Below are 21,388 nucleotides of genomic sequence, written 5' to 3' on the forward strand. Positions count from 1 at the left end.
CCATTCATCACCTCTTGCTGCTGCTGCTGCTCAGGGAAAAGAGTTGCAGTCCTTCCCCTGCAGGTGGATCTCTGCACCCCCAGGCCCTCCAGGGGCTGCAGGGGCACAGCTGCCTCCCCATGGGCTTCTCCAGGAACCCCAGGGGAATCTCAGCTCCAGCTCCTGAAGCAGCTCCAGCCCCGCCCTGGGGGTGTGCAGGACTGTTCCTCTCACGTATTTTCACTCTGCTCATCTCTGATTGCAATTACATCTATGCAGTAACTTTTTTTCTTCTACTTAAATCCCTGATCCTCGAGGCATCACCACCATCTGTGCTGGGCTGGGCCTTGGCCAGCAGTGGCTCCATCCTGGAACCATCTGGAGTTGGCTCTGCAAGACACAGGGGACGTTTCTGGCAGCTTCCACTCCGTTAGCCACCCCTCTACCAAAACCTGGTCACACAAACCCAGCACAGGAGGCCCTGGTGGCAAAGGACCCTCACTGAGGGAGCCAGCTTGGAACTGGCAGCTGAGGGAGGGAGCTGCTTGCTCAGGGACCTGCCAGCCTCAGGTGCCTCTGGAGAAGCCCCTGCAGACCAGGGAAGAGGTGCAGTGCCCCAGTGCAGCCCCTGCTCCCTGATGACACCCCCAAACCACTCAGCCTGGCTGTGAGCCTCCATTTATGCCAATTCAGGACTTCCTGTGTGCCTTGCCTGGTGGCACGATGGCCTTGATGCCTAGCCCTGGGCCCACTGCAGGCATTTTTGGGCTGTTCCCCATCTCCACAGCAGGCCCACTGCAGCCCTAGTGGGTGTCTGCTGCGTTGTCCCCACCAGCCTTAGACAGCAGTGGGAGTCTGGAGGTTCCTGGTGCCTGGCATTTGGTCACTGGCAACACTTGGTAGGGACCAGACAGTTCTGGTGGCCCCAAAAAGTCCTCTGAGACCCTGGTCAGGAGCCAAGACAGGGTTCCCAGTCCCTGCCCAAGCTGCCTTAGCATGGCAATCCCTGTCCCTGCCCCTACCTCTGACAGTGCTTCTGCCCCATCTCTGCTTCTGTCCCCACCCTTCCATACCCCTGATCCTGATTCTGTCCCTGTCCTTGACGCTGTGTCTGCCCCTGCCCTGTGCCTTCACCCCTTCATTCTCCCTGCCCCTACTCTGCCCTTTCCTCCTCCTTACCCTTGACCCTGCTTCTTGTCCCTCCCCTGCCCCAGTGCTGACCCCACCACCTCCCTCAGGACCCTTTGTGTCCAAACTCGCTCCTTCAGGACACCGGGACGGGGCCAGCGCAGGGGGCCGGGAGTGTGCCCAGCCCCGGGAGCAAGGGCAGCTCTGCCCAGGCCAGGCCGGGGCACTGCCCCACAGCCCTGCTCCATTTTTTGTCACTTGTTTCCTCCCCAAGCCGTGTTTGCTTTCAGACCCTCCCGCGCCCTCACCCCGCACAGCCGGAGCACACACCAGGTGTCCAAAACTCGCACTTTTATTCACTTCATTCCCGCCGGGGCCGCCCCGGGCCGGGCGCGGCTCCGCCCCCAAAGCGCTGACAGAAGTGCAGTAAGGCAAAAGTTTGAATTGTCCGGAAGAAAGATTTCTACAACCTGCCTGGGCACACCATCCATCAGCTGCTCCGCACCCACATTCCCAACCCCCGGCTGTCCCCGCAGCAGCGGCGATGCCCGAGGCGCTGTCACACCCCGGTCACTGCATCTCAATGCCACCCACAGCCTGCAGGGCTGGTGGCTTCACCCCACAGTGTCACATTCGGGGGCGGCAGCAGCAGCTCCAGGGTGAGCAGGTCTGAGTGCAGAGAGGAGTGGGGGGGACCAGGGGAACTGATTGAGGGGAGCCCCGTGCACAGCCTGGAGCCCAGCACTGACTGGCACAGGGTGACACAGACAGGGGCACATCCAGCAGTGATAAGCAGCTGCGGAACAACTCTGGAACAGCAGCGGCTGAGACTCCTCCTGGATTTGGTCTGGGGCCTTACAGGGAGATTGTGACACCTCCTGGTCCCAGCTGCTGCCCCAAGTGATCACAGCAGCACAGTGTGAGCCCAGCACTGCCAGGCTTTGTCACCCAACAGAAACTGGGAGCAGTGGGAGTCCATCTCCTCAGTAGTATTCCCTCTGAGACCTGCAATGCCTCTGTGCAGCTCCTGGCATGGCTATGTTGCTCCAATGGGATAGAGCAGTTACCTGGTACCCACCATGCTCCTGATCCCATCCCAGTTCTGGTTCCTACTCGTGTTTGAGTGCTGAGGTTACCAGGCGTGGCAGCAGCTCCAGACACCATCCAAGGTCATTGTCCTTGGTCACCCAACCCTTTCACAGCACCCACTGTGACTGAGCACATGGGATTCTTCCAGATCCCTCACAGCAGAACCACAGAGAAATGGAACCTGCAGCCAGGCTTGGGGAACCAGGTACCCAGAGCCTGCCTCGTGCCACGCAGGAGCGTTACTGGTCAAAGCAGTGAAGGGGAAGATCCCCGGAGAAGCAAACATCTCCAAGAAGCAGTGGTGGAAAACAGTTCATGGTCTGAGCTGCAGCCCTGGGTTTAGCTCAGACACTCCTGCTCTTGCTGGACTGCCCAGAGCTGATGGCTGAGGTTGAAGTGAAAAGCACAGCTGAGGGGGGAGGCACTGCAGCTCTGAGAGTCTGGGCTGAGCCTGCAGCTCAGTGGTTATTCCCAGAACCTCAGCCCTTTCTTCCAGTAGGTATCATTCCCAAAGTCAGACCTCCTTCAGGGAACCTTCCCCACCCACCCCATGCAGTCCAAGCTTTGCACGTTCCTCGGAGTGGCCCATGTCCCAGGAAATGGTGCTGCAGTCCTTATTTGAGAACCAGCATGGCCTCTGTCCCGTCCTGCCGGGTCAGGTGCAGCCCGTGGGTGAGGTAGTACTCCCGCCGGAGGAAGGCATAGAAATAATCCGAGACGAGCAGGATCTGTGGAGTGACACGTTCACACACATCAGTGCTGCTCCAGAGCAAGGAATAAACAGGGACACGAGCTGGTGAGAGGCCCTGTTGGGGGTTAAGCAGCTCCTGGGCTGCTCAGCACAGGCTGCTGGAGGAGTCACTGTGCCCTTGGGAACACCTGGTCCATCCCCTTGCCACGTTAAGCCAGGGGAGACTCACATACAGCAGCTCCATAAACTGGCCAAAGTGTAGGACAATGGCAGGTCCAGCTGTGCCACAGCTGCACCCACAGGACTCCTTCTATCCAAGTGTTGTCCCACAATCACAGGGTCATTTTAGCTGAGAAAGACCTCTGAGATCACCAAGTCCAACCTTTGACTGATCCCCCACTGTGTCACCCAGCCCAGAGCACTGAGTGCCACATCCAGGCATTCCCTGGACACTTCCAGAGGTGGGACTCCATCGCCTCCCTGGGCAGCCCCTTCCAATGCCCGACCATATTTTCTGTGAAGAAATTCCTCCTATTGTCCAACCTGAACCTCCCCTGGCACAGCCTGAGGCTGTTTCCTCTCACCCTGTCCCTGTTCCCTGGGAGCAGAGTCTGATCTCCCCAGCTGCACCCTCCTGTTGGAGGTGCAGAGTGAGAAGGTTCCTCCTGAGCCTCCTTTTCTCCAGGCTCAGCCCCTCCAGCTGTTCCTGGGGCTCAGTTCCCTTCTCTGGCTGTTCCAGCCCTGTAATGTCCTTCCTGAACAGAGATGCCCAGAACTGGACACAGCACTGGAGGTGCCTCAGCAGCGCCCAGCACAGGGGACAGTCACTGCCCTGCTCCTGCTGCCACCCCATGGCTGGTGCAGGCCAGGTGTCAGTGGCCCCCTGCCCACCTGGGCACACCAGGCTCTTGTGTAGCTGCTGTTGAGCAGCACCCCCAGGGCCTTTCCTGCCACTCTGCCCTGAGCCAGGACATGTCTGGCTGTCCTGAGGCACATGGTGGCACTGTTGCCACTCCTGGGGCCTTGAGATGGCAGGAATGGCCGACAGGGGATTCTCTAAAGCTGCAGCCTGGGGAAGCTGCCACTGCTGGGGCAGACTGGGCTGTGGCAGGGACCTGCTGGCTCAGTAGTGCCATTTGTCACAGCCTCTTGCAGTGGGACTTTCCCACAGGACCGATGCCTTCCTCCATCTGGAAACAGGAGCAGGTAACCAGAGTGGAAAACCTCAGTGCCAGCCTGAGCTGATAGTTATTGTCCTCATGTCCTTGTGCAGATGCCACTTTAAGCATCCCTCTGGCACCAAGCACTGCTGTGTGCTCCAGGTGACAAGGGGCACAGAGGGAGGGACAGTCAGAGCCTGCCTGGGTTACTGTGCAATTCAGCACAGAAAAACACAGCAGCTGCTGCAGAGGCTCAATGGCAGGAGAGGAGGGGATGGAGGAGCAGGTGCAGAGCAGGGGAAAGAGAAACAGGGCTGCAGACTGCTGAGGTCAGGGGAGAGAGTGTGAAGGAGAACAGACCCAGGGAGAGGGTCAGCCCCAACAGCCATGATGATCTGCTGGCTTTGCTGCACTGCTGACAGGTTCTGCCAGTGCAGCTGGTTTCACCTTCACCTAAGCTTCTCTGCAGATATCTAAATGGGAAAAGAAAGAGCTGAGGTGGGGATCAGGGCCAGATTTTCTCACAAGGAAATCAGACAAGAGACTTGATGTCTGCATTTACACAGAGCACAAGACCTTGCAGGACCTGCTATGACTTTCCTCTCAGGTAAGAAATAACATCCTCTTAGAATATCAACAGCTGCTATTTCTAGTTAAAGTTTTACTATTCCTTTCATTACATAGGACCCGTAATGAACCATTCCCAGTTTTCTATCAGCCTCTCTTAGCAGAATCTCTATTCTCCCTTTCAACCTGTGCAGTCTCCTTTGGTTTTACCAAATAAGTGTTTTCCCCATTAATCAAGGGTAAGAGTAGGTGATTTTTTGCCCCTGGCCAAAGCATTCCCCTGGCTTTAGGAGAAGCAGACAAGCATAAATGGCTGAGGCACATTCAAACTAAAGGCAGATTTAACATGACATGAACATTCTGCTCACCCACAGTCAAACTGCCCCAGGGCTCAGGTACATGACAAGCAGCACAGAGAAGAGAAAGGACTTACAAAAGGTTGTAGCACCTGTGTACTCTGGGTTCCACGCTTCAAGGGTGCTAAGCTCTGCTCTCCCTAAGGCCAGTGGAAGTCATGTATCCAGAATGGCCTCAGGAAAGGCAGGGAGGGCAAGCCCTGGCATCACTGGGACCCTGCACGTGCTGCCACATCTCAGAAATACTGCTGCCATGTCCTTGAGCATGGGCAAGTCTCATTTGTCAGTTTTCTGGCCCCACTGCTACTGCCCTGAGGTTTTTCCATTTCCCCTCTTAGCTCTCCTTCTCCCTTCACTTGTGCTTGGCCCTGCCATCCTCGGATGCTTTTCCTTGGCCATCAGCAGCAGAGCACAGAACCTGCAGCTGGCCAGGTTGGGTTGCTGAGCCACAGCTCACACCACAAGAACTCTTTCCCATTAGTGTGCCAGGGGGTGAGGAACAGACAGAATCCAGGAGGAGAGCCAGGAAGCTGCTGTGCAGGACCACACAGGATGCAGAGAGCCAGCCCCATCCTGCAGGATTCCCTGCTGCTGACAGGCCACCCCCTCCAGCAGCCTGCCCACAGTGCAGCTCCATTTGCCTCACTCTACTGACCTGCCCTATGTTGAAAGTCAACGTGATGGCATAATAAAAATTGGAGTTGGCACTTCCTGCATAAATCCATAGATGCCACAGAACAGGGAACAGGAAGGAGCAGAAAATGAGCACACATGACAGGATGAAGATGTTCCGGAGGACTGTAAAAGAAAACCAGCTGTTAAAATGATGTATTACTGAGCAGTCATGGTCACACAACCAGCAATGGTATTTGGGGTGTGCAGGGGGTGAGAGGGACTTGCCAAGACATACTTTCCTCCAATAACCTTCCACAGGTTGCTTTAGTAACTTCTTGGATAGTGGTTATAAGAAATCCACTATATTTCCATTAAAAAAAAAAACCAAAACTTCTGCCTTTGTTGCAGTGTGAAATCCCCATTTGCAGCTCTTTCCTTCCAGATCCTGCATCCAAAACATTCTTTCTTGGATGACTTTGGCTTTTTGGTATCTACACTACAGCAACCAGTAGCCTGCAAAGGGGCCTTGCCAGCAGCACCCAATTTGGAAAGCAGAGCAGCTTAATCCCTTGCCTTGTCAAGCTAATGACAAAGGAAAAAATGAATCTGTGGGTTATAGGACAAGATACTTTCTGGGAGGTGGCAAGGAAATGAAAGCACCATAAAAGGAAGAAACTCACACAGGCCAAAAGCACTGACAGACACATGCCACGGGGAGGTGCAAGGATCCAGCAGTCTGCCTATGCGCCAGGTGGACAAAACCAAGCACAACTTTGTCTAAAAGAGCTGGGAACCACCAGGCCAGGAGAGCTTTTGTCTTCTGTGAAGTGCTTATGCCTGTCCTTTGGTAGCAGTGCTGTAATCCACCCTGAGCCTCGTGCTGCTGTGCTTGGCTGCAGCTCAGCCCATGCCCACCACCCTGCAGTTGGGGCAGAGGATGCTTTGGGAGCATTGTTGCATCCAAACCTTTTCCCACCTAGTTTAAATTTCTTGTTCAGAAGGTCTGCTCACACACTGCAGGGTGGGAGCCTGTGACAGATGATTGTCCCTCTCCCTGCACGTTTGGAATGTGGAACTGAACTATGCTGAGCAAGCACTTGAAGAAGTTCATCACCTGCTACAGCTGGGATGTGTTCAGGGCCAGCCTGGGGATTCCTGCCCTGTTTGATCACAGCTGCTGAGCTCAGCTCTCCTGAGTCTGAAACCCACAGAGCAGATGGTCTCCAGGTGTGATCACGTCTCCTTCAACAGGCAGGTCAGCTGTGCATGAGCACACCTGGCCTGGCTTGGAGGAGGCTGCAGTGAAAGGCCTGGACAAACTGGCATGGTTGGTCAGAGCAGTTGGTTTAAGCAAGAAATGCCAGAAAAACTCAACACTTCCAAATCTCCCCATGGAAGCAGGTTCTACAGACTGAGCCTGAGAATGCACAGAAAGCTCTCTGTGATTTCAGGAGATAAAGAGGGTCTTTTTGAAGCATTTAAGAAAGTCTGGACAACTGCTTGGAGTAACTCAGTTACTGTCACTCTAAGCAATCAAGCAGATACAAAACAAAGCACAACTTTAAGGCTGGGGGACTTGGCAAATGCAGGAGCACTGCTCAAATTACACAGCCTTAAATGGGAGTGAAGCATCTGGAGGATGCAGGACTGCAAAAGGTTCTTATAAAAAAGATAATCTTCAGAACAAGCTGGAGAGAGGGGGAAGATAAGGTACAAGTGAAAATTCCCTCCTTGACCAATTTCAACCCAAGTCCTAAAGACATGTTAGGGACTGTATCAGCAGAGGAAAAACCTCCAAAGCCCAGCCTCCTTCTAGACACCCATGGAGGCCATGAGAGCCTGTGAACTTGGGTGTGGTTTGGTTTAGTGGTGACCATTTAATTTAATTATTTGGCAGGCCCTTTTACATTCCAGATAAGTAATAATCAAGCACAAAGAACTTACATCTGTAAAGGTGGCTCCAGACTGGAAGGAAGGCCATGTACAGTGCAACATCTCCCACCGTGGGATAGGACTTGAAGATGGAAATGATGGCGAGCTGGACAAACAGGAAGAACACAGGGTGCTCCCTGGAAAGGAAAACAAAGGCTAAGGGGATGCAGCAGGGCCTCTGGAAACTGCAAATGAATATCAGCAAGGGCACAGATGTGCTGCAGGACAGGCTCAAAGAGGCTCCTGCAGCTCTGTTCTCTTCAGACTAGGCTCCAAATGCTGCGTGGGGTGGATGGAGCTGCCCTGCAGAGCAGCAGGGTCAGGGGAGGCACATCTGCCACAGCCCTCACCCAGCAGCCTCAGTGCACGTTCACACCTGCACTGTGCCTCCCAGCTCTGCCTTATTCACCACAAGCAATTAGCACCTGCCCTCTGATGGTAATTTGGAGAAGCCCAAAGCCCACAGTTATCCCTCACCTGATCTATCCAGTGCAAGCCAAAGGACAAGCTCACTGAGAATCCAGGTGTGTTAATGGGGGTTTTATCAGAAAGAAGTCAATGAAGTCAGATAGAAAAGTCCCCAAGTTTCCACATTTTTCCTGACAATGAAGAGCTGGAAGTTCCAGCCAGTTCTTGCTTTTTGACTACAGTGCCTCATGCTGGCACTTGTACAGCCTCCATTTCTGCTGCCTCTGTTGATGCCTGCAACACAGAGTTCCACTGCAGACCCCAAGTCACTCTGTTTAAGAGGAACTGAAACTGAAGAGCTGAAACTATGGGAAAGGAAGAGGATAAGCCCTGTTAAAAATCTTTTTTCAGGCTTGTAGGTCAAGACATCCAACTTCAGCCCTAGAAGCATTCACTGGATAACTTAAGAGTAAAAAAAAATGTGGTAGAGAAAGACATTCATACTTACTTTAATTTTATTGCCAAGGGAATGGTGTAGAAGAACACATTGATTTGAAACACACATACAAAGAAAAGACTGAAGTGTTCAAACATCTCTGCAAAGAAGTACCAGAAAAGGCCAATATTGGGTGTCAGGTCTGGAACAGAAAGGCTGAAATTTGAAAAGAAAGTCATGGTAAATTTTTGAATGGTTGTTCTTCCCTGCCCTGCTTCTGTTGCATTAGTTAATCATTGTGTGCTACTGGATGTAGGTCCTAAATTGTAAATCCATGAAAGAGAAACCAAATGGATGAAAACATGGAGAGCAGGTTGAAATCCTGCTGAGGAATCTTTCAGTAGGATTTAAGCCATTCTCAAGCAGACATTTCTCCAGAGAGAAATATCTCACAGCCATAATAGCTTAACAACCAAATCCATTTCCAGTCACTCAGTAGAAAACAGCTCCTGCCTTTAATTTTTGCTATTATTTATTTAACAGAAGTTGGAGCTGGCTAATGGCCACTTTCCTCCACATGTTCTTTCTTTTATTGCATTGCCAGTAAATCACAGAGCACACACTTCCTGGGTCAAGCACACATCTCTGTGTGATGGGCACGAAACAGTCTGTGAGGGCAGGGTGGGGCTGGACAGAAAGCCATCAGTAGGAATCCTTATACTTACATAAACCCATAAACAGATGGGATAAAATCCCAGGAGTTGAGCAGGAAGAAGGAGAGGCAGATGATCACCACCAGACTGCACAGGTACAGGGATGCATACTGCATGGTGTAGAGCCAGAAACTTTTGCTTTTCAGTTTGACAGGTATGAACTGGCGCTGAAAGAGAAGCAGAAGCACCTCAGCAGGGGGAGAGCCACAAAAACGTGTGAGTGTTCAGAACATCTGCTCAAATTGATGAAATTGATTAAACATTGGCACTATGGCATTTGAAGAAGCAGCTTTCAAGCACAATTCGCTTGCTGTTCTTCACTCTGGCCAATTAAGTCACAGACATTGCATGCACTCCCAGAGCTGTGTTTGAAAATACAGCAAAGCTGGTCATTTCTGCTTGCAGTGAGTCCCCTGTGTGAGCACACACACAGGAGTAAGATTTACACCCCTCCTCATAGCTGCACTGGTGCCTGAGATGTTTGCAATACTGCACTGGTCCCTGTCTTCTCCTGCATGACCCCACCTGATCACCTGTTCTGGCTGAATGGTACCTTCTTCAATATTTTCCCTTCCTGTGCTGGGAAATTTATGTCTGTTTCTGACAGCCATCCCAAAACCTTATGTGTGAACACACAGGCAAAGAATTAATTTGATTGTGCTTTAGTTATGTCTATCTCTTCAGTCAGTGAATTACCCAGGCTGGCTCTTAGAATTCTTCCAATGAGCTCTTGTTCAATATGTTCTTGAAGAAAAAGGGGGTGACCAAAAGCCCTGCTCCAGAACCCTGTGGCCCCAGGCCTGGCCTGGCACTCCTGCTCTACTGAAATCAGGGCAACAGGACATCCACTGAGTTCCTAAGCACAGAGGAGCCCCTCTGAAAGCTGCCATCCTCAGACAATGTCCTGCCACTGCCACACGTCCTCATCACATGGCAGGGATATGCCACTCCACCTGACTGCCTGTGTACAGACAAATACACACAGGGGCCAACACCTTGGGGATTGCTCAGCACTCTGCAGCTCCAGGTCAGTGATGTGGCTTTTCCATTTGGCCCTGGTACTTGCAGTGACAGATGTGCAGAGAACCTGTCCTGGCTGCTGTGGGCTCTGGGTTTTCTCAGTTGTAGCAGGTTTAATGTCACTTGCTGGGACAATGGAAGCAACATTACCAGAAATTTTGGCAGGACAGATTGAAAATAGCAAGAGAAAAGTGATTTAATTCTGTACAATGAAAGTAGGAAAGTTCATTTACAAATTTAGATAAAAGGACACACACTGGCATTACTGCCTTTAAAAGTTGCAAATTAGGCAATCACATATCAAAGCACTTATTGTGTTTGTGTTGTATTATTGTTTGTGAATTCCAAGTACACGGCTTGCACTTCACTCCCAATTTACTTTGACTAAAGTTAAAAGAAAACAAATGAGGCTAAAATATTAAAGATACAAATTCTCCTAAAATTCATCAAACTGAAAAAGCAACACTGACTACACTGTTTTTCTCCTGTAAAGATTAATAATAATAAAATTTCTGAAAAAAAGTAAGAGACATTCATGTCAGAGCAAGAAAATTAATTAGAACTGACTCCCATTCTGTCTGGAAACTCAGAGATTTGAGAACAGGCTAGTTAAGTAAAGATAAGGTATAAGCATCACCATCAGAAGCAACAAAAAAAGCCTGGTGAAACATACAGCAGCATTCAGAATTGTAAGAATTTCAAATACTAAACATTATCACAAAGTGATCTGTGAGATGACCTGAGCCTCTGCTGGCATCACAGCCTCACCTTGCTGCCAAAGCAGGATAAAATTAGCAAGGACAGCCCTGGTGGGAATCAGGGTCTTGTTAATGGAGAGGGAGAAAGACCAACCAGCCCCAAACCAGTATTTTTGAACTTCTCTGGGTCTGAGCCCTTCATTGCTGCCCACACAACACAAAGAACAGCACTTATTTTGGGCAAGCTAAACACACCCAGCTCTGCAGACTCCCTGCTCCCTTCTCTCCAAACACAGGCATTCCCATTCAGGGTTCACACTTGCCATGGCTTGAGGAGAGTCACTTTTGCTGAAACTCTGCTCTTGTCTGAGTCCCCTCCCCAGGACTGTCCCTGCACAGCTACAAGAAGGCACCAAGAGTTAGAAATCACCTACCTGTAGAAGGTAAAGCAGTGCTGGAGCAAACAGTGTGAGAGGGTAGAGTGACTGGTATGTTGCTAAGGCCAGGAACACAGCACTGAGGAAGGCACTACCTGCAAAGAAAAAAAAAAGTTCATAAGGAACTTTTAGTATAAACAGCCATACAGACAGCAAGTCCAAATGGGAAGAATCTCTTAAGCCTCTGCAGGGGATTCACAAGTATCAGGACACCCCTTAAAGGAATTTTTAGCAGAATGTATCCTGCAGGGTGTCCTTTGTTAATGACATTTTGAATGGAGAATGACTCATTCCATAAGAACAAACCACTGGCAGGTTTCTATCTCCTGTCATTCACACAGAGAAAGAGACTCTCATAATTCAGTCTATATAAAGCCCATGCTGGCTGCTGTTAATGCATGGGAATGCATTCACTTCAGTCATATCTGCATGTAAGAACTGCCATACTGGGCTTGCTGGATAACCTCATCACCAGAATGTGTTGCAGCCTCAGCAAAGCTGTGTGCAAGAGAGCAAGCAAAGTCTGCACTGAAGGAGTGCAGTAGCATTAGCTCTCCTTTACTGATACCAAAACTGAGGCATGGAAAGGATTGGCACAACTTTTCCAAGTGATTTTGTAAGGATACATGTCTCTATTGAGGCAGCTTTATTTGAGGTGTCTCAGTGTTGAGCACTCACATTTCTCAACTAATAAGAGAAATATTCTCAGCCAATTAACAGAAAAAAATGTCCAAAAGATCTCAAGGTTAAACAACAAAAAAATGCAAGCAACCCAGTGCAGTAGCCTGGTTATAGCTACAGACTCAGTGGAAGTCCTCTGTAAAAACAGAGCTCAGACAGCCCAGGGCACAGAACCACTGTGACTGCTGACAGCAAACACTCAGAGAGCTCCTCTCTGCTTCCTCCTCTGAAAGGGAAAACACAGGGTTACCTGGTGATGAGCCTCTCCTCTCTTCAACTACCCTCTCCTGACAGAACCCCCCTATCCTGGATTTTACCCAGTGTTCAGTTCTGCACGGATCTAAATAAGTGATTCCCAGAAATCACAGCCATAACCTGAGATTCTCTTTGCTCACTTAAACTCCAGAATGCCACACTCCCAGTCAGGGACAAACCACCAGACAGTTTTGTCTATGACCAAAATTTTGGTCTCAGGGTATCAGTGAACAGTTAAAAATCAGTTTAAATGGACTCCACTTGTTTGCAATTGCAAATGCTTTTAAATTAAAATATCTCCTGACTCAATTAGCAAAAAATTATAGGAAATTTTTCTTTAGATAAAAACCATCTGTATCAGCTTTTTTTTTTTTTTTTTTCCCCAGTGCCTGGGTCTGAGCCCTGCTGGAGACAAAAGACCAGACTGACCTTTCCTCTGATCCAGCAGAGAACTCCTTAAAACTTAGGTGACTATTACAAATCACATAGGCTAAAAGATTTTAGCACTGGGGAGTCAAAAGAAACAGAAAGCTGGCATTATGCAGAAAATGAATGAAACAGTGATTCTGACATAATCTACTCCACCGGGCTGTTTTGAGTCTTTGGTTGTTGCTTCTGCTTTCCCAAAGCTTAATTAGTGCATTTCAAACCATGTTTACAACTGTGAGTAAAAGCCAAATAATAGCTGCAAGCAAATGCCCGCTTTTGAATAAAAGTTCAAGGAAAAGCTTTGAAAATAAATTGTGTATGACATTTAAGTGCATAGTCACATACAAAAGAAGAGCAACAGAGCCTTTCTGTTCTGCAACACACAGACACGTTTCTTCCTGAACAGAAAACTATTTGAAGTCAACCAGGAAAAGGAGTCAGTTTTTAGTGTAAACTCTCATAAACACTGAGGTGAAAGTAAGTCTCCACTTGACTAGAAAGTCTTCTGAAGTCACAAATTCATGTAGAACTTTCACCTTGTTTCAGTCCTGCTTGTGCCATGTTTCACTGAGATCTTTGTAGCAATCCTATCTGCAAAGCTTCTCCTGGATTTATTTTTTGCTACATTTCTAATCTTTCTAAAAAGTCCTAAAGAACCCATTTTTCTTCACTGAGTTACCTTTTATTGTAGCTAAAATGAAGAATGCAATGACAGAGTTGTTGATGGCGCAGGTGGACTTTGCCACACAAGACATCACAGTGTAGGGGTTTAACAGGTAGCTGAAAAAGAGCAAAGCTCGGGTTACATCCAAAGGAGCAAAAGATGCACTTTGCCTTTTCTTTTTGTTTATTTACATTTGATGGGATCCTCTCATCAGCAAATTAATTCATCTGAACAGGTTCTTCAATTTGAAGCAAAACCAGACCCCTGGATTGCAGATTTGGACACAGGGGCCACAAGGAGCCCACTACAGAAATGAAACAAACATTGGGAAGAGGTCCAAAATGCAAGTTCTGGCCTAGAAAATGACTACCAAAAATGCTTCTTGCTTTGCAGAAGCAGTATACATTTATCCAGTCAGATCTAGGATTATTTGGTCCAAAGGAAACTTTTTCTGCTACTCACACCTACTACTTCTGAAGAGGAATAAGGAGAAAACACAATGGAAAGAAATCTGAGACATAAGCAGAGTTTCCCACAACTCAGGCTCCTGCTGTGGCAGAGCAAGCCTTTACCTTTACCATGGCACCATCTGAGCACAAAACCAGCCAGCTATGCAAGAGTGACACATTTTAACTGGAATTGCAGAAAAACTCTTAGCAACTTTACATTCCAGAATTCAGCCACACTTTGGTTAGCAAGCATGCCAGATCCATTTGGAAATAAGAATTAAAATAATCTCATTTAAGTAGGTTCAGAGCAAAGAAAAATTGTATTGGTAGTCCTCCAAACCTAAGTATGACAATATAATGATCAGCCTTGCCAATAACTGAATTACTCATCAGAGTCAGTAGACAGGGCTGACGATTTCCTAATTCTCTCTTTATATTTTCCTGTATCTCCAAGTCCCAGTCTGTCTTTTTCAGTGTTTCCAGAAGGCAGCTCACAGCAGGACAGGTACAATTGAATGCCAACTTTGCTGTGGCAATGTACAAAACAGTCTGCAATTTACCCACTTTACCCTTCTGGCCACAGGGGCTGTGCCATTTAAAAATTTTATATGAAAATAAGAAAAAATGGCAATTTATCTAATGGAGAGCTCTCTCTGATACAGATCAATGTGGATAATTTCTTTGTGTCAAAATATAAACTTTTTAAAAAATCTGTAACAGTAGGCACCTTGCTTGTATATTAATTGAAGCCTTCTGAAATAAAAAAAAATGTTTTGTATATAGAAGAACACCAAGACATGAACTTAATAAAATGACAACATGAAAACATCTTTTAACTGTTATAAGCAATTTGGGATATTCAAAGTGTGAAATTTGGGATATTCAAGTTGTGATATTCAGCACACACTCAGATGTTTTGTCCAGCTGCTGAGAAATTCTCTTAACTTTTCTGAAAAAGTTGGAAGGCAGAGGATCATTTTGGTAACATTATCATACAGGCAACATAAATGGGAATGCGATCTGTGCTGATTCTTGTTACCCAGATAATGGGCTGCTGAGCCCATCTCAAAGGGCCTGAGTACATTTACTTGTTGGCAACAAGCACATGTAAATGCATCTGATTTTCATGTTCAAACTGAGTATTCAGGGCCAACAGGAAATTCAGAATTTTTGTGGGAAAGAAATCCAACTTTTGCCAGTTTTTGAAGGCCCAAATGAGACAAACAAACCCCAAAGGGAGCTGAGGAGCCAAAGCAGCCCACTGCAGCCTACAGGAGCAATACTTACAATAGTGCTACCTTGAGGGGGATGTAGTGCATCTCCATGGGTGTCTGGATGAGTTCAGCCACATCTGGTGCATATTTATCCAGTTCTATTAGGAGCTTCTGCTTTTTGAACTGAACAAGGGAGAATGATCAAAGACTGTTAGAACAGGAAAGCCATTTTTGTGTACTACTTGTGTAATTCTATTTCATATTACTCAGCCAGTTACCTGGGGTTTCTATTACTGTGGAGCATATTCAAGCCCCTGGTGTGAGCTAGAAGTTATGTGAGGAGTTGTAGAGAACAAAAAACTCCCATCTTTCCCCAAATACTTAAAACCTGAAATGAGAGTCAGGAGGAAGCAGATAATTTCTACTGTTTAAACTTCCTTAATTACCTGTGTCTATGTCCTGACACAGCTGCCAGTGAGTTCACCACACTAGAGTCCAATATTGAATCTTCCTGACACCTCTCTGGATCTCTAATGAAAAGCTAACTTTATAAATTCACTGTTCAACAAACAAGCCCCTGAAACCCAACCCCACACATATGCACTCTTTGTTGTTTTAAAGATGGATACTTCTATGACAAATCTCTCTTCAATCTCTTTTGTTTTAGAAGGCTCTCTACAGAGACAAGAGAGCAATCTGAAATATGAACTGACTGAATTATGTCATAGAGAGACAGAAGGACAGAGATGCTAGCAGTGAATTCTCAACAACCAAAGTAACTCACATGTGGAATTCTTACAGGCCTGCAGTTCTATCCTGGGTTATTTCCTTAACCTCAAAGTCAGAGGACAGGGAACAAGCTCATAGCCTGGTGGGAGACCACAGAGATGCTGTAGAAAATGCAGTCCCCTGCTGATGCTGATACCTAATCCCCACCCCTCTGGAACTGCACAGAGCACAGCGCTGCTCACACAAAATGTTCTTTGAGAGCTGGGAAGAATCACTCAGCTCCAAATACACATCTTTATCATTTGAAGGGAGGAGCAGTATTTGATGTCACACTTTCACCATGCTCACAAGAATGATCTGTGTCCCCTCAGAAATGCTGGAAGGTTTCACTCCTTCCTTTACACATTTCCAGTCTGTGTATTACTTCAAGCTCATGTGCAAAGAAACTCTCTCCAGGGTACAACACCCAGGCTGGAGAAAATTGTGCTGTGATCACCTCAGAGTGTAGCTACAGACACTGTAATAGTGCCACAACAGAATTTAAAATGCCTCAGTTGTCTGTCACATTCAGTCCTGTTTATCATTAAAATATGACCAGATTTACTGCAACAAGAACTTGACACCACATTCTCTGGCACATCTTTTCTTGGGCCCAAGATAATTATATCTGCTGGGAGAAGAGGAGCAGCAACACTGGGAAGTCAGCTTACCACAACTTTGTTGAAGTCCTGGATTGCCAAGTAAAGGGCAACAGCAGTTAGCACATCAGTTATCTAAAAAAAGCAAGGGACAGGATGATTGTAAGCAAAACAAACAAATGGAGAAAAATATATTGATCAGCATTTAACAGGAGCTCTGATCTGACTCAGCTCAGGGGAACAAAACACAAGCTTTAAAAATCCTGAAAGGCTGATTTGTACAGTGCTCTCACACACCACTTCACCTTGAAGACACGAGCTGAATAAAAATATTTCTATTCACAAAACACAAGAATGGGGAATCAAGAGGAAAGAAATTGCTCATGGAGAGCAGCACATGAGAGCAATAGAGAGAATCACTGGTGTAGAGAGCACAGCAACACTAGGGCAGTGCCAGCTGGCTGAACCCACCTGGCCACCAGGGCAGGGTAACAGTGCCCTGAGCTGCCCCAGAGTGCCCAGGCAGCAGCACAGGGCACACTGGCTCTGCACAAGCCCTGCCTGGCAGGGACCTGGGCACTGAGGCTCCCCTGGCTGCTGTGTGCAGCCAGCCACAGCCCCTCTGTCCTTCTGAATTGTGCAGAAGAACTCTGAGAACAATTCACAACAGACATGTGGGGGATGAAGCCATTTGTGCTCCTTGCCTGTCTGGGGTTTGGCAGACAGGAACAGCAGCAGCACAGGCATCAGGCTGGGGGGACACAGGATTGTGTCACCTGGAAGAGGCAACCTTTGGAATTCAAAACAAAATGACACCTTCCCCTTTCTGTGTGGTGATACTTATCTAAGCAAGAACTCACAAAAAGGAAGGAATATGTGTGGAAACCCAGGGCACACAGGGAATATTTCTCTGTCTGCTCTGGGGTGCCCTGACCCCCAGGGGAGCACTGACTTTGACCCTCATTCATGGAGAAAGTTTCCTAGACTTCAAGATAGGAAGTGTGAAATAGATTATAGAGAGCAGTGCAGGCATATCCCTTGGTGAGAAATTTAGGTTCAGGGATTTTTAGTATGTGGTGGATGGAAGCAAGATGGAGGGCACAGGGTGTCATCCTGAGTTTCTTCTTCATGCTTCTTCTTCCTTCTTCTTCATTGGTTTGGGTGGCATTTTGTAATTGGGCAGAAAAGTCCCCATTGTGGGCTCTTTGGGATCAGTTATTGGGTTAAAAGGGAAAATAATCCAGGTGTCAGTTCTTAATTGGATAGTTTAGTCTTAGAAGCCCTTGTACCAAGAGAGTGTTGCCATTTTGTGCACTCTAATGAAAAGCTGCTGAACTCTCAGTAGTGAGACTGTTTTAGTGATAAGAAATAATAAACACTTGAGTCCAAACATGAATTACTGTCTCAAGTGCCTTCAATCCAGACCAACGAACAACTGGTACCACCACAAATATGTACAAGAAGGGGAAAGCCTGAATGTGGGTTTGTGCAGGCAAAGCTGCCTTTCCAATTAACTGAGCTCAGCAGGAATTTGAGCTACAGGGAGGCTGAAGGACTGAAAACAGAAAATCACACTCAGCATTTCCCTGAATGGGACCTTTCAGGAGAAGCTTTCCATGAGCACTTACCATGAACACCAGTTCAGCATATTCAATTAGGAAGTGAAAGAGATAGATTATCAGCGGGGTCTGAAAGAGCAAAAGGGAAATCCATATCAAATGCTGTCCAGATGAAATACTGGTGATGTGATGAGACAAAACACCAGAGTTGAGCAGTTCTACTAGACAATGGCAAAGGTAATTTCCTTTGCTCTATACTCCAACACTGGTACTTCAGAGCAAAGTGATTAATCAAAGCACACTTATTAGTCTTTTTCCTTGCAAAGTCCTCAATGCACTTTACAAAAGACACCATCAACTCTGAAAATTGTATTCTACTCCAATTTTTTATTTCTACTACAATAGTGGTAGACTTACAATAGAAAGCATACAAAGACCAGCTTTAGAAAGTAATTTCTTATAGAAAATTTATTTTTCAGGCTGTCTGCAGGTAATTTTGAAAGATTTCCTATATAGCTGGTTCCCCTGCTGTTTAGATGTGTCTTTTATAGTGCAAAAAGAAGAAAGCATGTTAAAAACATAAAGAAAGGGTTACAATTCTATCATTCTCTTACTCCTAGAGTTTTTCCCTTTTAAGGTAAGAGGAAAAGTATGTTTCTGAATTATTCCCATCACACAAAAGCTTAGTCTGGAAGGACTATATTTACATGCTGCAAAATCAGCCTTCACTGTGAGAAAATAAATTTCTTTTAAAAAGTTTAAAAATTATGTGATGGTCTAAATCAGCATGGGGGGATATTTCACAGTCTGGGAGAAATTCTGTCTAAAGAAATAGAATTTATTGGAAAGAATCCAGTTTTCAGAGGATACCAGATTCCTGCTTCACCCCAGGGACACAATGTATGAGTGTACCCTCATGTCAGCAAGGGCATTCAAGGGCACAAAACCCCACAGGCGCTTAAGTGCTTTTGTAGGAACAAGGTGTTTTCAAGATGAGGAATAAATAAACTGCATGCTTGTGCTAGTATTAGAATTTCTGCAAATGCAGAGACTCCAGGTGCTGATACCTTGTAAATCCTATCAGACTCACAGTGACACTGTCCCTGCTCCAGCTTGTGCTGACAGAACAGCTGGGTGTGAGCAGAGTATCTGACTTACTACAGAGCCCCCCAGTCTCAGAGTTTCTTTATGCACTACCTGCTCCTGCACAGGGAATTCACTGGGAATATCTGGATTTCCTGGTGCTGGTCACTGTGTAACCACTGCTCTGTGTAAACACACAACCTCAGGTTCTCTGCAGTCTCTGGGACAAAACAGGCCCCCAGCCTTCTCCAGGCCCTGAGCTGCCAAACTGAGACCCCTGCCAGTGGAATATCACATTTAAAACCCAGCATGCAAGCCAACCAACCTCATGAAAAATAGCTCCAGAGTATGGCGAGACCCCTAAATCCAGCAGAGCTAATCCTTCGACCACTGAAACAGACAAAACACCTGCATTAGAGCCCCAGAATGTGGGAAGTGAGAGATCCCCTGAGGGTAAAACTGCAGTTTCAAAATACTCCAAGAATATCACCCATAGAATGGGTGAGAGCATACCTCCCAGAGCCAAGAGCCAGCCAGAACACATTCACCCCAGCTCTGTGCACATTCCTGCATGGGCACTCATCACCTGCTGATTTGTTTCAGCTAAAAATGTTCTAGATGAAATCTTTTGCACTTCATATAAATCACATGCATGATATCTCCTCCTTTTGAGTGACCTATTAAGTGACACATGGCATCTATCCTGGACAAATATTTAATTCCAAAAGGACAGCCACAACATAATACAGAGCTTGAACTGTTTTGCCTCATTTGATGTAGAGAGGCCTCAAAGGTCCCAAATCACAAGGGAAGAACAGAAATGAACACATATTGCTGGGCAAAGCTAAAAGCTTTATCTCTTGTTGAAACTTCCTGAAATTTTACAGCCTTAATTGAGCTCCTTTGTGCTCATGGAGTTACAGCTTGCCCTGCAATGCATGTGTGTGCTTTTCCAAGGAATCTTCACCCTCCTGAGCACAGGGGTTCCCTGGACTGAGCAGTATGCAGTGAAAGAAGCCAAGGGAAATGGCCAATTTGTTCAGAGGGAAACAGGCAGGACACTGCAAGAAAACACAAGAGGTGCTCAGTTCAGTAATACAGAAATATTTCTGTTAGAAATAGATTCTGGCTGCCATCAACTTCCTGTATGGTGACAGCCCAGACTCTTCAAGATGATCCCACTTTTCCCCTTTACTACCTAGATACCTACCTTGATGCTCTAAGGTGGTATTTACAAAGATTCAATAATAGCACAGGAAGCATGAAGTGCTATACACTGTGGAGCAGAGGCCTCAGGTCATCAAATGCACTTGTACTTTTGACCTTTATTACTTCTGGCAACACTTTTCCACCCCGAAACTGCAAATAATTTTACCTGCATAATAACTAGATACCAAAGGGACGTCTTCAAAATAAATTAAGGCTCCTGAGGCTCAGATGATTCTCAGCTGACCATCACTGAAAAGCCCCGATTACCCAGGACCTCACTCAGCCTTCAGCAGGGAATGTGAATGGCCGGAACGTGTGGGACACCAGCTGACCAGGGAAGGGCACCGGGGCCCGTGCACGGCACTCTCACCGCGACACGGTGCCCGTGGGGGACAGCGGAGCCGAGCCCGGTGGAGCCCCGCGCTCTGTGCCGGGCGGGTCGCGCCCGTTCGTGCCCGTGTGTGACACCCCGGTGTCCCGGCAGGTGCGAACCGCGGCACCCCGGCTGCAGCCCCGGCCTGTGCCCGCGTGTGACAGCCGCGGTGTCCCGGCCAGCCGCGCGGCCCTCCCGGCCCCGGAGCCACCGAGCACCCGCGGGCTCCTCCCGGGCACGGCTGCTCAGGGCCCTTTCGTGCAGCCCCGGTTCAGGCCCGGCCGAGCACGGGCCGGCCCTGCCCGGAGCGCAGCCGGGCGCTCGCCCCGCGGGGCCGCTTCTAGCCCGCCGCCAGGCCGGGATCGGGCCCTGCCCGCTCGGCTCGGGGGTGCCGCCGCCCCGGCTCCTCCGCGCCACCCTCGCGGGGCTCGGCCCGGCCAGCAGCGCCCCGGCCCGGGCTCGCCGCGCCTCACCTCGCTTCCAGGCATTTAGCGGGGACGCCACCTCGACCCGCTCGGCGATGAAGGCGGCGAGGCTGGAGCGGTAGAGCGCGGCGCGCACCGTCACGGCCGCCAGCACCACCAGCACCAAGGGGGCCGCCATCCCGGCGCGCGCTCCGCCGCTGCCGCCGGCTGTAGTTCCCGGGCGGCGCCGGGGAGCACGCCGCCAATGAAGCGGCCCGCCCGGACAGACTACATATCCCAGCGGCCCTCGCGCCACCACTTCCCGGCACAACTCGGCACTACGGCGGCCGCAGGGGAGCCAAATTAGCAGGAGCGCGCTTGGAGCGGCCAGGTGGGGTCCCGATGCCGTCCCCCGAGCTGTCCCGTTCGGGTCGCCCTTGCCCAGGACGGCCACAGGGGACAGCCTCTCCTC

General features: G+C 48.4%; 1 protein-coding gene across 1 annotated transcript; it reads right to left on the reverse strand.

Annotated features, from left to right (window-relative positions):
• Nucleotides 1-1,443: 1,443 nt before the first annotated feature.
• On the reverse strand, nucleotides 1,444-21,131 carry PIGU (phosphatidylinositol glycan anchor biosynthesis class U). The gene is made up of 12 exons (XM_063172089.1): nucleotides 20,986-21,131; nucleotides 19,256-19,320; nucleotides 17,917-17,976; nucleotides 16,361-16,423; nucleotides 14,995-15,104; nucleotides 13,274-13,374; nucleotides 11,227-11,324; nucleotides 9,087-9,241; nucleotides 8,434-8,577; nucleotides 7,530-7,654; nucleotides 5,626-5,768; nucleotides 1,444-2,924 (listed from the first exon to the last, which is right to left on the reverse strand). Exons 1-12 carry the CDS (start codon nucleotides 21,113-21,115, stop codon nucleotides 2,811-2,813), a joined length of 1,308 nt encoding a protein of 435 aa, XP_063028159.1. The 5' UTR covers nucleotides 21,116-21,131; the 3' UTR covers nucleotides 1,444-2,810.
• Nucleotides 21,132-21,388: the final 257 nt, after the last annotated feature.

Source organism: Melospiza melodia, chromosome 19 (assembly GCF_035770615.1).
Source record: "Melospiza melodia melodia isolate bMelMel2 chromosome 19, bMelMel2.pri, whole genome shotgun sequence".
Classification (NCBI taxonomy): domain Eukaryota; kingdom Metazoa; phylum Chordata; class Aves; order Passeriformes; family Passerellidae; genus Melospiza; species Melospiza melodia.

Excerpts from the sequence above, each read along its gene's own strand:
- PIGU (XM_063172089.1), bottom strand. The coding sequence starts at position 21,115 with ATGGCGGCCCCCTTGGTGCTGGTGGTGCTGGCGGCCGTGACGGTGCGC. Across the intron at positions 15,105-16,360 it reads AGGACTTCAACAAAGTTGTG|TTCAAAAAGCAGAAGCTCCT; the intron begins GTAAGCTGACTT and ends TCCCTTGTTCAG. Across the intron at positions 2,925-5,625 it reads TGACTTTCAACATAGGGCAG|ATCCTGCTCGTCTCGGATTA; the intron begins GTCAGTAGAGTG and ends GTCACTCCACAG.